The following is a 16,294-nucleotide window of genomic DNA, read 5'->3' on the forward strand; positions in this document are numbered from 1 at the left end:
CCTGATAACTATAAAATCCCTCCAAACAAAGAGTTTTAAATGGAAGTCATACGTCTTACCTAGCGGGAACACTGATGCTGCACCTTCCCAGATAGCCGCAAAGAAATCAGCTGCTAAAATAGAAATTTTTGCTGACTTGATGCAACTTTCTAGACAACAGAAGACATTCTGCACAATGGCACATTTTCCTGTTCTGATAGGCAGCATTCTGAGCTGGTGCATAGTTACAGCCCTCCATTTAACGCAAAGTATATTTCAATAATAAAGTAATTCAGCAACTCTTTCGCATCGAGTTCCTCAGAACTCTAAATCAGTCCTTCAGTAGGCAGCATGCTTGCTTATTCTACCTGAAGCTTAAGGTAAGCAAAGATTGTAATAGACTTACTAGAAGACAAGCACATGGGATGATTTCTATCCCCAGATCCTTTTCATATTCAGCTGTTCAATCAAACTAGGTTCAACAGAAACACAGAGTAATGTTTAATATTTGCCTATAGCCACACCCAAACACATGGAGTAAGGTTCTTGCTGTCTCACTTGCCGCACACACTACTCCGTTTATATCGTACTGGCTTTTGGCCATAAATATGAGAAAGGAAGTTATGATGCATGGTAGGTGGAGTACAGTAGGAAGCACTGTGGGATTGTTCAGATTATTCCCAGTCTATATAAAGCACAGCCCTTTTCCCTTTCAATTGTATCACAGGAGAAAACAAGACTCAGCCTTTACTCTCAAAGGCATGGTAGTTTCTGCTTGTATAGATTATTTTAAAGATAAGTTTATTATGTATTTGTATTTTATCTTTGGTAAAAATGTCAAATTTTTCCAGAAGTTAAATGTACATCTATGTGCACTGGAAATAGCAAAGACGAAGCTTTCCCCTCCCCTTCCCTCTTATCCTTAACACAGACAGAACAGAATGAAAGCCATCTGCTTTTGGTATACACTAGTTAAACTGGGCAAACGCTATAGCACAAGCGTCACATTACGTCTCACTATAAGGCATGCATCTGAATCATCATTAGGGGAATTTGAAGAGCTGCAAGGAAAACAGTCTGAGTTCTGGCCAAGCATTGTTACCATCTGAAATTAATGGATATCAGTTCGCAGCCCTCCTGCTTCATGGACTGCGACCTCAAAGACAGAACACAGTGCTTCAGTACAGGCTTATAAATGAGGAAGATGCAATTACAATCTTCCTGCCAAACCGTATAGAAAATAGTCATCTTAGTTTAGCCATTTTATGCCTAAATCTTAGTTTAGGCATAGCTCAGGACTGCTAAATAGAGGATTCCTAACCTACATCCCCCCCCTCTTTCAGTAGGGCATTGAGCACAAGGTCATTAAGAAGAGATCTTTCCAAATAAAGACTCTTACTTTGAACCCAAGTTACATTTTCCGACTTGATGTTTTTCTTCAGTCATTCTCATACACAAGAAGAGACCAAAAGCCCTCTTACAAGCCAGACATCAGAAAGGTCTATGCAAACAAAGCTCACTATTTTGGATGAAAACTAAGCACAGGAGCAACACACTCCATGCTCCTTGGTTGAGCTACCACCTATCAATGAAGGCAAGAACACCTCAAATCAAGGGCAGCTTTTAAAGCCACTTATGCTTTTGCACTGTGGGTATCTATTGCAATATCAGCATTAAGCAGAAGAAAATGTCCTAAAAGATACATGCCAGTTTGTTTTTTAAGATACATAAACTAAACTGGTTTCAGTAACATATGTAGGAAACCACAGCCTTTTACTGAGCACCCACATTTGCCAACACATCATGTACAGCTCATTCTGCTCAGACCTGAATCCATACTTGGATTTGCACCAATTTAGTTAAACAACTGCAGGAATTCAGGGTAAACAAACCCTGAATACATTCTTCATATTGTACCACACGGCAGCATGTTCACAGATCTCTCCTCATTACCATCTGTGAAGTTCCTTTCCTCTACACATCCCTTCCACTCCCAAGTACTCTTCCCCTTTCTCCCCAAATTCTTCCTCGTGGCTCCTTAGAGCCATCACTTCTGTGCTGTTGAGGACGCTTCACCAAAACCTGCTGCAAGTTGACTGGCAGAAAGGCAAGCCTACACACAGTGTTTGGACTTGTACTGTTGGTGTCCTACTTGAAGCTTGCTCCTCCTCCTCAGAGTCAGCAAAGGAGAATTGGGTCTCTGGAGGCTTGCCCCTTCAGGCAAACTCTGCCTCACCTCTGCATTCAGCACTGAGTTATAAACACTTGGTACACGAGAAGAAAGTAATTAATATTATTTTCAGGCAGGTAAAAAAAATGATACCACATAATCCTTAAATATGTACTATGCTCTGGAAAAGGTTAACAGTCCAACTCATACAACATAACCACAGGGGTTTACAGTTGCTCCTCCTCCGATTCTTCAACATCGCAATACATATTGCGCCTAACAAGAGCCTAAAGCCAAGGCAACATCCAAGCATAATGAGCAAGGTTATGAACTCAAGCTTAAGCCTGAATCATCTCATCTCAATTTTCTGTACTTGCGTCAAACCCAGAGGCAGTCTTTGGAAAAAAAAAAAATTCCCCCAAAACCCCAAACCAATCCACACCAAAACCTTAAAAAAGGGAAAATAAAAAAGAAACTAAGCTCCTCTTGCTGCTCTAGAGTTTTGCACACACCCCTGCACTGGGAATAAGTGTTACTATTCCCTTAGCCTCCTAGACGGCTAAAGGCCAACAAAAGCCACGCTAAGCGCTGCCTGTTGGGACGCTTGAGAATTATACCTCTCAAAATAGTCCTTTAAGATGCATGTATATTGTTACAAGAAGAAAGCCTAGTATTTTTCCTGGTAATCAAAAAAGGTTTTGTATAAGCCAGGACCCTTCACAAAGAAAAGCAAAGTTATGCCTGCGTCAGGGATAAAAGCATATTTAACACAACCTACATCTAAACAAAACAGGCTATCACAGTAGACTGGTACCTATGCCACCCACACCACACCACTGGCTAAGACACCAACTCTTTACTAGGTTTAAAAATGCTCATTTTCTGTTTTTCCAGTCAATATATAATAATTTTACCAATAAGATGATGATCAACATTCACACCAGGAAGCACTCAACCTCAGCCCACCAGACACACAAGTCAAATCCACATTTATCATGCAACAAGTGCCTGACCCACACAACAAGTACATTCATTACCTTCTATTTACTGGCAACAGGGGGCTGTGCTCCTGGGACCACTCACGAGGGACGCAGAGTATTGAGCAGAAAGGAGGATTTTTTAAATTTTTTTTTTTGAGACAATGTCTATCTCAAACAGTTTAAAAAAAAAAAAACAAAACAAAGCAAGAGAGCAGAAGCTCTGTGATTTAGTAGTAACACAAAACAACTCATGTAGCAAGTCAGAAAAAAAGAAGTATAGAACACTGCTTTGCTCCAATCCCAGCAACTTCATAGAGCTCAGTGCCAAATGCTTTTGAAAACACTACTCCTTACATCATGTTAGTCACTCCTCTGGGAAAACAGCTGCCAAAATCTGTGTCCTACCTCCACGAAACAGGTCTATGACAAACCAAAACACTCATGACATGCACAGGTAAGGCAGAGGGCACACCATTTCTGGCACCTGAAACAATGACACATGTTTAACCACATGGGTAATTCCAGTGTGGGTAAAGTCATAGGACAGACTGTTTGGGCTGTTCTGTGATAAAAGTTGACCAGTCTGTCCTAAAATGCATTACTACAACGTGAAATTCAGGGGCATTTTAGCACACTGCAGGTTGACATCTCCTTTATGCTGCGACCCCAGAACATGCTGTTCAGCCATTTAGGACATCACTTCAGGACAAACAAAAAAGAAACAAACCCAAAACAGGGATTTCAGACCACATAGTGCAACAGTCTGCTTGCTTTACTGCTTTCAAGGTCAGCTCCAGCTTCCTATGTACTTGCCTTCAGGAAGCAGAGGCTTCCTGCTATATGAGCTTCTCAATCTCACCAGGATAAATATATGTTTGTATTAGTCCAACTTAATCCTCACAGTGAATGAGAATACCCAAGGATGATGGAGAAATTCCCCTCTCATCATCTCTCAAAACAACATGGAGGTTAAGGAAAGCATAAGGTATCACCTGACTGCTACAGCTTAGCTGACCTAAATGGTGAGCTGACAGAAGCAAGCCATGCTCATCTCAAATCCCCCCCACCATGTCTGATTATGCAGCCACATGGCAAATCACTTCCACCACAAAAGCCTTTTTGTTGCTTTTTGCCTTTAGTGTAGGTAGCACTTCCTCCTAACCGTCACCCAACTCCTTACTAAATTCAAGCTACAAAAGACACGTGGCTTTGGGTGGGGATGGAAACCAAAGGAACAAGACCATCCATTTGAGCAGCATCCTACTATTAAATTAATTAGGTGTAATGTCACTCCATACCTTTTCAGAAGGGTAGCCCTTTCCAACTCACCACCAGTTCTGGGTGGGAACGCACTCCTGTTGCAATGGAAGTGTACCTTGAAGAAAGATCTTCACTTGTCAAACCCTGATGACTGCCAGCGCACTGAGAGTAAGCAGCCCACGGATGGCAACCCAGGCAACCAATACAGACACCAACAATTCCAAAAACAACCAGCATGAAACGCCTATGCTTGATGATCATATCTATCTGACAACAACAGCTAAAGTTGTTATTCAAAGCCATAAAGACGAGGGGTTTTGTCCTACCACTTCTGGGCTGCAAACACGCAGAAAGCCATTAGTAACTGCGCAGATACTGAAGAATATTACACTACAGCTGCACGGCATTCAACTGGCACAGAAGATACATTGAGCTTTTGCAACAAAACAGATGGACCTTTTTTGTTATTTTGCAAGTTAAAAGGGACCAGTGAGGCTATTCCAACACTGGAAATGATGGATGGTCAGATGGTCTTAATCAACCACACTATAATGGGATGTGTACAACTTACCCACCTACAGCAGAACTGGGAAGGAAAAATCTTCCCTCATCAGTCAGCCTGTTAGCTGACCAAGCACCCCACTCGATCTAACCTTTGCTCCTGTAGTGCGGAACTCTACATGCTTTAACTTTCATCAGGAAACATTCAGCTACTATAACAGAAGCTGCAGAAGGGTGGCAGATTGTACAGTTGATCACTGTCTGACAGGTTTTATTTAAGTGCTGCTCGCTCACCAGAGCTCAATACCAGGATCTACGCAGACACGCCAGCTGAGAAGTGAAGGGAGAGCAGATCATCAGAGCAAGGCAGTAGGCTTGCTGGGTGGCTCTGCATGCTGTCACCTGCAAAGTCATGACAGTGATCTTTGCAGATGGCCTTGTGTGAAATGGCAGTCACTTAAGTGATATCACAGATATTTAAATGAATTAAACAGAGTAGAGTTTAAACAAATCAATATTTATATTATGCTGGGCTCCTCAACAGACTTCTTTTGCCCCAAGAACTCCAGAAATTGTCCCTCTCAGCCTGTTACTATTTGGCCACTCATTCTGCTTCCCTGGAGGTAGAAAACTTTCTCTCTAACCCAACCCCACGAACTGCGATTTGCAAGAGATGCACTCTAAATAACAATGTTTTTGTGCAACACTGAGAAACCACGCAGGCCTTGTGGGCAAGACCTAGATACAATAGCATAGGAGTAACGACGCAGAGACAAGAAGCATGTAGTGCTGTTTCCATAGCTTCCCCACGTAAACCCTTGCTTGAAGTAAAATGTGTTCTCAAACTGCTGGAAGGCACAGCATGGCTATCACTGATAAAGTGGCCATGGGGGGGCACAGTAAGTAGGCTTTTCAGAAACATGGCTCATACATGACCCACGCCAGAGTCACTTTGTCATTTCTGGTATTTCACAAAAGAGCTTCACGGCATTCTGGGGTATTTTGCCTGGCCCCTACGCACCCTACCTTTTAAGACTCAGCAACATCTCCCTCCCTCTTTTGCAGCCAGAAATCAATCACATTCCCTGCTGTGTCAGCTTTTCCTGAACACCTCATTATGCTGAGACACACACAGAGTCTTACTACAGTTGAGATCAGAGAACCTCAAACAAGTTCTGGGAATCCCATCCTTTAGAGGGTCTTCCCAGCCCCAGGATGCCCAAAGATGGCAGGAACTGTTTTCATTTTCCTGGAGAAGCCGGGGCAAGAGCAATCAATCACTGCTCTGCATAGCCCAAACACTGACCTGGGTGAGGTTCTGCATTCAGGGCAGCATACACTTATGCAGGACGGAGACCAGGGTGAAAAAAGGTGCTTGAATACACTTTTTAAAAAAAGCACCAAAAAAAGCACACCAGAAAAGCCACCTCTCTCAAGTAGCAAGGAAATTACCAGCGCATTATAACTGCGCACAGGTATGACTGGAACAGCTGAGTAAGAGCTGCAGCTATGGGGGTAAGAGCCTTCCTGTACATTTCTGTGTGATTTGCTAGCCTAGCCAATTTACACAACTTGAACTTTGTCCAGCAAAACTAAGGACCAGGGGGGTGAGATCCCTGTGTGTCTTGCTGAAGAGGCTTGTGGCTACTGAAACCCAAGAAGGGGACAGTCACCTTGCAGAAGGGCAAGCCTCCACACCCTGAGAACACAAGAGAGATATTCTACACCAGTGCTTATATATAGTCTTCCAGTTCCTTATTCGCACACTGCAAGGCTGCAACCTGTTCACAGACTGGCAGGCTGCTGCTCCACTGAAGTACCAGAGCACATGGGTGGTTTGGTGCAGCATAGAGCTCCAATGCGCTAACAATGACAGCATTAAAAAAAAGAACCCACTGAAGAAGCTCTAAGAAAATATGGAATTTTTTCCCCTCTTTTAAATGACAGAAGGAAACTGAAGGTAAGAAAAATATGGGATTCCAAAGATTCTTCCTTAGCTTTAAATTGAAAGAAGCAATCGGATTTAACACTCTATAGCAATAGGGGAAAGCTAGTAATCTAAGCTTAGATCTAAATTGCTCCTTAAGCAGTTAAGCTTCACAAAAGTATCAAAAGACAAGGAAAATCTAACCTATTTGACAAAAGAAAAAACACACAAAACCCACATGCTGCTTCCTATATCCAAGATATGCCTTAAACAGTGAAATGGGAATATTCACTTCACACATGTAAAGGATTTATCAACCAGCACCTCTTTTGGGGACTGTTCTCAAGCATGTAACAGTATGAACTACCATTAATGGTCTCTCCCCCTTCATGATTAACCCTACAGAAGTAGGAGTGCAGGCAGTGTAATTACTTTAAGCAAGATCACTTACTTTGGATATGACAGACTTATATTCCAGCTGCACCGCAGTGTACCAGTTGGTTTGTCTATGGGAATCCTGGTCTCCCAGATCCCAGGCTGAACTCACTGCGTGACCTTTAACAACTGGCTTAACCTCCCTGCAGCTTCCACCCTCTTTATTAAATGCTCTGATCCATAGCAGTCAGTATCTTACAGACCAGATGTTTGCTACTGAACAACTCAAAATTATAACGCCAGAAGATTTCAAGTCAGCAACTGAAAGTGTCCACGTTTCTACTTGAGTTTGGGTACTACACCTATAACCCAGGTACACTGCAGGTAAAGGTCTTCCAGAACAAACTTCATCATCAAGACAACCATGCAAAACAAGGGATAACTGCAGTACACATTTGATTTTAAATTGCATATGCTTTACTTTCCAAAAGGATTAAATAAAGGTGTAAAAGTAGGATAAAAAAATATCCAGAAAAAGGCAAGATGTGTTCCCCTAATTCTCCTTTTTGAAAGAGATGCCAAAAAAGCTAACGCACTGCACACAGCCATCTATCAAAAGATCATATCGTATTAAGACCTGGAAGCATCACTGTAGCGTCAAAGAAATTGGTACAGAAATGATGTTACCATCTCAGTAATAAAATTCTTGTTGTTAACACCACAGCAACAAAAAAACAAAGGGCTCATCCTTTATAAACAACTAGGTTCAGCATCCGTGTAATGCCATCGCTATGGTGAAACAACTGGTGAGGACACACGCATGACTAACTCCAAACACCAGCAGCAAGATCCAGAATATTAATGATTAACAAAAAGCAAATAGTAAAAGCAAGTGGAAGACTGGTTTCTGCCTTTTAACACGTTCAGTATCATGGCAGTGTCACAACTGCTATTCTTTCCCTGATTCACTTACAGTTCCCTCTCCCTAAAATATTTATCCTAAACTACAGCAATAGTTGTGGAACGCTACTTTTCTGTTCCACAGAAAAGGCCTGAAACCTCTAGAACAGTTAAGCAATAGTGACTAAGGTAATTAAGTATACTCCACATAATGTCCAGGATTTCTAGTGACCTTTATACACAATATCATCTGAGTGTTTGAGAACTGAGGATCAAAAAGACTTTGTCTGACTCACAAGTGACTAAGCTGAGAGAAACCAGGCCTAAAGATAATAAAACTGAGAGCAAAGAGAAGAGTTTTATCTGCTCTTTAGCTTTTGAATAGGAGCACCTTCCAGTTTCCAGAGCATTAAGTAAATTTTCACACTTCACAGGAAGTCAAAAGCCACTGATTAAAAGGATTTGGGGGTTCCTTTGTTATCAGTGCACCCACACAGAAGGGAGCAAGAAGTCCTCCTCCAGCTGTGCCACCAAGCCATGGGAGGTAACTTGAGTCAGTCTCCTTGGAGTTATCCAGCTCCCTCTTCAGAGAGGCTGTACAGCAGCAAGGCACAACTCTGCCCATAATTAAACAAGCTCAATAACAGACACAGTGGGAAAGAAAGGAGAGTCCCCGAGGCAGACTGTTAACAAGGACAGCGGCTAGACAAACGGAGTATTTTTAAGACAGTTTCTTAATCAATAATTTGAAAGGAATGCTAGGCACATTGCCATTGCCTTTCTGCTAGTTTATTCTACTGAAATAACCTTTATACCTGTGTCTTTTGAAGTCCAAATGACTTGCATGTAAATTAATCTCACAAAGCAGGCCTGCTCATTAATAAAGCAGAGATCCCATCTGGCAACACCAGAAAAAAAAAAAAAAAAAAAGGAGAAATCCAGTGAATTATCCACCCATCCCAAACTTCATCACTGCATACTGGCCCTGGAAACAGTAATTGCAAGAGCCCCACGAGGCACTCACATGCTGAACTGTTGAACAGATCAGAAGCAGCATAATTAGCTATTCCTGTGGCCTCTACAGCTTGACCTGGTATGAATTTGTAATATTGCCCTTCCCCCATTTCTGATAAAAGCCACACAAAGAAACAGAGATACTTAACATACTGCAGCATAATATAACACAAATTGCAGATGGAAGGCTAAGGTATCCCAAAAGTAATCTGAGAAATTAAATGTGTTTAAAACTATTCCTGGAACAATTATTCACAGGACAGAAAAAAAGAAAAAAGATCTTGTTATAACAACATGAAAAGGGGGCAGGGGGAAGTACTCTGGGAACCTCAAGGCAATATTTCTTACTGTCATAATGACAGGTCACAGTTTATAAGAGAAGTGTAAGAGGTAGGAAAAGTTTAGAGGTAAGAAAGCTCAGCAAAATAATCACCTAAGCTTTATTCAGCAGTCTAGACAAAATACTTTAATCACTGAATACCACATTAAATGTCTGAATACAATCACAATATTAAAACTTTTAAATTACTAACATTAAACGGAAATTCAGTTAAAAGAACACATAACTCATACTCAATACTTAAGTCAGATGAAGATAAGAGGCATATGGTCGGAAGAGCTCACAGTCTGAAGTCCCATTCACACACTGAAATCCACACAGGCAGACAAAAAACCCCTAAAACTGTTAATGACTGATAAACCAGATAAGAGCTTAAATAATTAAAAGACTATAGGCAATGGGGCTGAGATCCTGCAGATCACTTACTGGTATCATAACAAGTTGTTAAACTCTTTGGGAGGAGGGGTGGGGGGGTGTCAGTTTGTTTATAAGCTTACAGCTGCTCTTACAAAGCGCAAGAGATTAATTTTTGTTAAAATTTCTTTAACTAAGCAGCAAGAGAAGTGTTTCCCAAGAAAACTGCCCAAGATAGGCTGCTACTACTACACTCTCTCAGCAATTCAGAATCCATATGGCAATTCCAATTAACTGCCTAATGGAGCAAGCAAACCAGCTTTAATTGTAGGATGTTTTTAAAGGTTAAAAATACATTTAAAAAAAAATACACACATCCACAAAGTAGTGAGTAGTCTGCAATGAAAAATATGTACTTTAAGTCTAGTGCTCACAGCTTAGAGAAGACCACTTGGAACAAGGCATTCAACAGGCTGTAGAAGGAAAGCACAACTCCTTGTGGTATCAAAGTTGCAGCATTAAAGTATAGTTTAATTTGATTAGAAAAGAACACATGGTTATGGGGGAAACTTCCACTTCAGAAATTTAAGTAATTTCTGATGATGGAAGGAATTTAAGCACTCTCCAGTTTGCCAAGTTAGTCCCTAACCCTAACAATGTCTCTGCGTGTCTGGATCCATCCTGATTTCAAGGAGGATCCCAGTAACTACTGTATGTAAAACAAATTGCAAAATGGACCCTTATTTAAATCAACAAGGAGGTTTGATCCAAAAACTTCACTGGGCATTAAAGAATAGCTCAGCTTGCGTTACCTCCTACTACCTTTGAAAAGCCATTTATCAGTATGCATAATGATGCAAATTATTTTTCAATATATGTTCATCTTTAGGGTAATAATGTAAAATAAGGGAGACAGAGCAATTATGCTGCAGAAAAATATGCTATTTTTGAAAGTGTTTCCAGCTCCTTTTCACTACTTAACAGTACCAGTCACACTCCCACAAGCCTTCGCAGATGAAAGGTGAGACAACTTCACACAGCTTGCCAATGTTAACCCTGTTATTACCTTCATCAGTACAGCTACACACAAATTACTTGGTATTACACCCTTATGCACACTTTTAATCACATTGTCCTGACATATGGTTACAGCAGCAGTTTAACTCCTATCTGTCATCACCGCAAGAAAAACATTCCCATTTCAGGGTAGTGTCCCAAGAGCACGAGTAGTTATGCTGCTACAGCAGTTTCCAGGCCTTTCACTGGCAGCTACTTAGAGGTGAATTCCTGGCTGGGCTCATGCTTGCTGTATTCCCCACTTGGGGTCAGAGCCTTCCTCCCATGTTGTTTAATCCCTTGCCCACTTTACCTTGTGGAGCAGGGGAGAGATGGACCTGGAGCAGAGACTTAAAATCTTATATAAACCATTTTATTTGGAGCGTGGGAAAGAGGGACACTGTAAAAATCATAAGCAAGAAACAACATTCTGCAGGTGGTTTAGGGCCAGCCTACCACTCAAACAAGGCAGATAAAGATACTCAAGACCATGAACACCTCACTAGTGCATATATAAAAGGGCACTCAGATGTGCTGCCCCCTTCTCTTCCCACCCCAAACTCTTTCAATGTCTGTATAAAGAGAAAAGAGAATTAGTTCAGGGGGTGGGGGGGGAATGCACCTAAAAAAAAAAAAAAAGACGAGCAAATCTATAGAAATATTTACCAAAAAAAGATAAATAGTAAGAATTACTTTTGGCACTGCATTTTCCCCACTTTCAGATTCACATATTTACTATAAAATGTTTTCAAAGTGGCAAGTGGCTGTTTATTTGCCCTACAGCCAATAGACCACAGCACTTTTAACACCCTTCTGCGCAGTTTAATATAACTGCTGGACATCTTACCCCTCCGAAGATTATACTGAAATTCAGGATCTGTTTAGTTTGGGTTTATTTATTTTTTAAAGGTTAAAGTTCTAATACTCATAATACCTATATTTTTAATTCCTTTAGCCACATTCAACCCTCACAAATCTTTCATTATCCACAGTAAACACAATGTGAAAAGGCTGGATCCATCCCTTTATTTATGGGTTAAAAACCAGAATCACTAATGAGTTGAGTCATCAGCCAAAGAAAAGTCTGAGCCACGAGGGCGATGCATACTCCGGAACTTGTCACCTGCAAACACCGATGGGGTAAGTCTGCTCCAGTTTGTTTTCTCCTTTATTTGAACTCAGTGATAAGGAACTGGCCAACAACAGCATATCTCAGAGATTTTGCTGTTACATGAGGGTGATTACCTAGGCTCGGTTTTGACACGGGTTGATTTCACACCTTATTATATTTATTGCATGTTTTTCTTAGTTTTTCATAGGTAGGTAACACCACTGTTGCACAACACAATGGCTATTTCATCTCCAGCTGGGTTCACATTCTATCTGTTCCTCTCTCATTAGTTACGACAATAGTCACCCAGCCTTCTCTAGTGTTCTGTGGGATCAAATTATCACTCATTATTTCCTCCTAATTGCAGAGGAAGAGCCTCACATGGACAGCAAAACAAGCATCCCCGAAACACCCATTCCCTTCCAGCAGAGATTCCCAGTTTCACCTCCCAGTACAATTCCCTCCCTGCTTGCTTCAGCCAGCTTCTGGAAGAGTTACACTGGAAATAATCTTTTAATAGAAGAGTGCTGTTGAAAGGGTGCAAAGATATGTGTGCAAAGCTACTCGGTATCGAGCGTGGTAAGGCCCGCCATATCGCCCAGGGGAGGATGGCAGAGAGAACACTTTAAAACACCCTCGACTCGGACTAAGCAGGCATTAAGCTTGCTGGGATTTTCTGTACATATTCCAGTCTCTCAGAACAACGGATTATGGATTCCATGGGGCATCCCTGCTGGCAAAACCAGGTATTCAGAGCCAAGCATACTTGTTAAGGAAACTAAGTATTTTATGTCATCACCTTCACGTATTTTGTGCTGAAATCTATGCAAAGCTGCTGTGCTACCCTTTCATCCAACTTCAGATGACAAAACCGGTGCCGTTTTAAAATTCATGTTAAAACTCCTGATAGGAGTTGGTGCTCCCCGTCCCTTTGGAAAGTGTTAGAAGGGAAACACCTCCCCGAGCAAGGCATGTTTAACATTAATACAGCCGTGAACAACTCCTGAAACTCTGGGAATACCTAATCCCGAGAGCTCCTAATCCTTCTGAACCGTAAACAACATGGACACCATCTTCCTCTCGGATTCCGGGCACTCGAAAACAAAACCACCACCCCCTGGAAGTAGCAGATGCGGCTCGTTTCAAGCCAACTTTAACAACTTCATACCATTTTTTTTTTTCTTAAATAAAGCAGGGTTCAGAGGAGGTGCCTGTTTACCCGGCGGGGAGCGGAGGGATCAGCCCCAGCGGGGCAGTCTTATATCCCCCCCAGGAGTGGGGCGAGGGGGAAGGTCCCGGGCGCCGTGGACCCCGCGCCGCCGTCCCCCTCCCTCCCCTGCAACCTGTGCTGCTGGGGCCCCACAGCCCCCCCTTTCCCCCCGTGCTGGCTCTGCTCCAGCGGGCCCGTCTAACAAGTTGATCCCGGCGTGAAAGACGAAGAAAAGGAAAAGCTAAGGGCGGGGGGAGGTGGGCGGGTTTGGGGGGGGGGGGGAAGCCCCTGCGCTGCAGCACCGCGGAGGGAAGGAGGGTCGCCCCCCTCCACGTCCGCAGGATCCATTTTCCCTTCCCGCTGCCCCACTCCAACTTTCCGCGCCCCGGGGGCGGCTCCCGGGCGCCACCCGCCGCGCTGCTCTGCTCCTCGCCCCCGCGGCCCTGCCCGCCCGGGACTTACCGGCATCATCTTGGAGCCGAACCGCATGGGGGCGGCCGGTACCGGCCCCGCCGCCCGGAGCGGGAGACCGGCGGCCCGAGGAGACCTGTTGCAGGAAGAGCCCGGCCCCGCCGCCCGCCCTCCGCTTTGTTCCCACCGGGCGCCGCGCTACCGTCGCCCCCGGCTTCGCTCCGAAACTAACCCCGGCCCGGTGAGGAGGAGCCGCCGCGCCGCGCCCCGCCCGCCGCCCACCCCCGGGAGGGGCCAGCGCGGCTCCCGCCGGGGACACGGGCCGCCTCCCACCGCCCCCCGGTGGGGTCCCGGCCCTGGCCGCGTGGGGGATCGGCCTTAGGCAGTCACCTTGGGATTGGGCTGTCCGGAACAAAAAAAAACCCCAACACCACAAATCTTTCTACACCCATTTAAGGGATGGGGGGGGGAAGTTTTCCCTTCCCTGGAGCGGAACGCGGGATGCCCATTTCGAAGCCAGGCGCTTTGCTAGCAGCACTTCAAAAGCTCAAGGAAGGCTTGGAAGGAAAGCATGCTAAATCGGCACCGTTACAGGGCTCTCTCTGCAGGAATACCAGCTCCATCTGCTTTTCGTATTCGTATTAAAATCTTCCTAGTAATTAAAAAGGATAAAAGGAAAGAGGATTAGAAGTTCCCAGATGAAGGGAGAACGCAACTCAGACCTAATTTGTATGAAAACATCTATTTTTCTTTACTAAGAAACTTTAACAGCGCTGATAAAAACCCAGGGAACTCCTATGCAATCATCAAGTACTGTTTAATACGGTACTGCTGCAGCTGGGGGGGCGGGGACACGCTAAAAAAAAAAAAATCGAAAAGCTATTTTTGTAGTTGTCTAATTACAGTAAAGGAGAACAAAAGACACTCGTTTTGCTACGGCGCTTTGAAACACAGCAATATTTAAAACGCGTCCCAGAAGTGCCTCGCGTCTGTTCTAAACCTGCTGCACGAAGCCTCCCCGCCCCCGGCTCACACCTCCGGGAGCGCTTCGGTTTCGGCAGAGCAACCCTGCAGGGGCGACGGGCACCGGGACGGGGAGCCAGGCCCGGCCCGGCCTGTCCCCCGCGGCCGGGACCCGCTTTCTCTTCCCGCCCCCCAATAGTTTTTCCTCCGAGTCCCGCCGCCGCCACCGCCCTCCCACGCCGCCGGGGGCCGCTCCCGCCTCCCTCCCCGCCGTCATCGACCCCCCCCGGCCTGCTCCCGCCCCGCCGCCAGGGCCAGCCAATGAGAAGTCGCCGCCGGAGGCATGACATCACCTCCCCCGATGCCTATTGGGCGTTTGGCGAAAACAGCGCGCCGTCTCCCAGGCAACGTCGTGGCGTCACGGCCCCGTCCCGTAACTCTTGACGCCCCGGCAGCCCTGCGGGCAGCGGCTCTCCCGGGAAAAACTCGCGCCTCCGAGCAGCGCCGGCCCGTCTCTACGCGGTTACGCTTTTAGGTTTATAGTGCCAGTTTTCCTTTGGTAGTGGGTTTGGGTTTTTTTAAACTCAGACTTCGAATTTATTTTACAAGATAAAAATGTTACAGGCCAAAACATGTGGCAATGTAGAAACAAAATTCTGCAAATACCTGCTCAATTTTTAGGACCATCTAGCTGGTAAGGGATATGATCTTTTATGTATGCCCCAAATACAGGCTTAGAAATTATAATAATAATAATTGAATAATAATTTCTAAGCCTGTAAAATAAACCTGAAGGTGTTTAGATAAAGTCAACTAGCAAAGAAGTTTCAGGTGCGTGCATGCACACGATACCTCTATTTTGTTAGTGCGTGCCTCTTGTAGGTCAATCCACAGAAGTCTCTGTTGGCACAACTTCTAATTTTTACATCTTCCACACAAAACTACAACCCCATCCCTGCTAAGGAAATGAAGCTCCAAGGGGTCCATCTATTCTTTTTCTGGTTTTTGTCCAGGCTCTGTGACTCATACGCTGTGGTGGAGGCTCTCAGTGCCATCTGGCCACACACTTTACATCACAGCTTTGCTCCAACGGAGGAGACGACAGTCACCAGGTTTGCAGCTAAAGCAGGGTCAAAACCTCTTTCACCTGTGCATACCTCAACAGCATTTCTTACCTTCCCCACAGACTTCTTACTTTCCCCGTGGCATCCCACGTTTCTGCCCCTTACGGTAATTCAGACATGATTTCACTAGATAAGCATGGCATGAATTTCCCACAACAGGTTATTAATTACAGGGAAGATTTTTGGTCTTATGAGGAGGGAGTGGATGATTCCCTCCACAGAAGGAAGAAAGATGAGAGGGTTTCTGACCACAGGTTCAATCTCTGGAGCAACAACAGTTGGAGATAACTGAGTCACCCACAGGCGAATTGGCAAGTGGCAACAGTTCTCAGTCCTGCACATACAGAGCTATCACAAAAAGGAAGACAATATCGACAGGATCTGGAGCCAATGGCACAGACAGCTGAAGCTCTTCCCTGGTTCCCACTACTCTTGGCGGCCTGTCCAGAACACACTGCAGTTGACCAAGACCACGTGCAGTTCCCTAGAAGCAGTCACAGCAAGGGCCCAGGGGAAGTTAATACTCATGGAATTGCTTGAAAAGTATCCAAGAAAAGGAAAAAACCCTCTGCCAAGCCACCAAACAAAACTGTAGCAGAATAATTCTTCTTCTCTCCGC

General features: G+C 44.3%; 1 protein-coding gene across 2 annotated transcripts in view; it reads right to left on the minus strand.

The window, feature by feature from the left end:
• The window catches only part of TP53BP2 (tumor protein p53 binding protein 2), a 48,805-nt gene extending 34,976 nt beyond the window's left edge, over positions 1–13,829 (minus strand). Inside the window, exon 1 of one of the 2 annotated variants that reach the window (XM_064446331.1) lies at positions 13,640–13,829. In XM_064446331.1, coding sequence (XP_064302401.1) covers positions 13,640–13,666 — 27 coding nt within the window. In that variant the 5' untranslated portion in view covers positions 13,667–13,829. Of the gene's footprint in view, positions 1–385; positions 402–13,639 lie in introns of those variants that run through there. The other variant, XM_064446332.1, reaches the window with a different exon arrangement.
• Between the last annotated feature and the right edge of the window lie 2,465 nt (positions 13,830–16,294).

Source organism: Phalacrocorax carbo, chromosome 3 (genome assembly GCF_963921805.1).
Source record: "Phalacrocorax carbo chromosome 3, bPhaCar2.1, whole genome shotgun sequence".
NCBI classification, from domain to species: domain Eukaryota; kingdom Metazoa; phylum Chordata; class Aves; order Suliformes; family Phalacrocoracidae; genus Phalacrocorax; species Phalacrocorax carbo.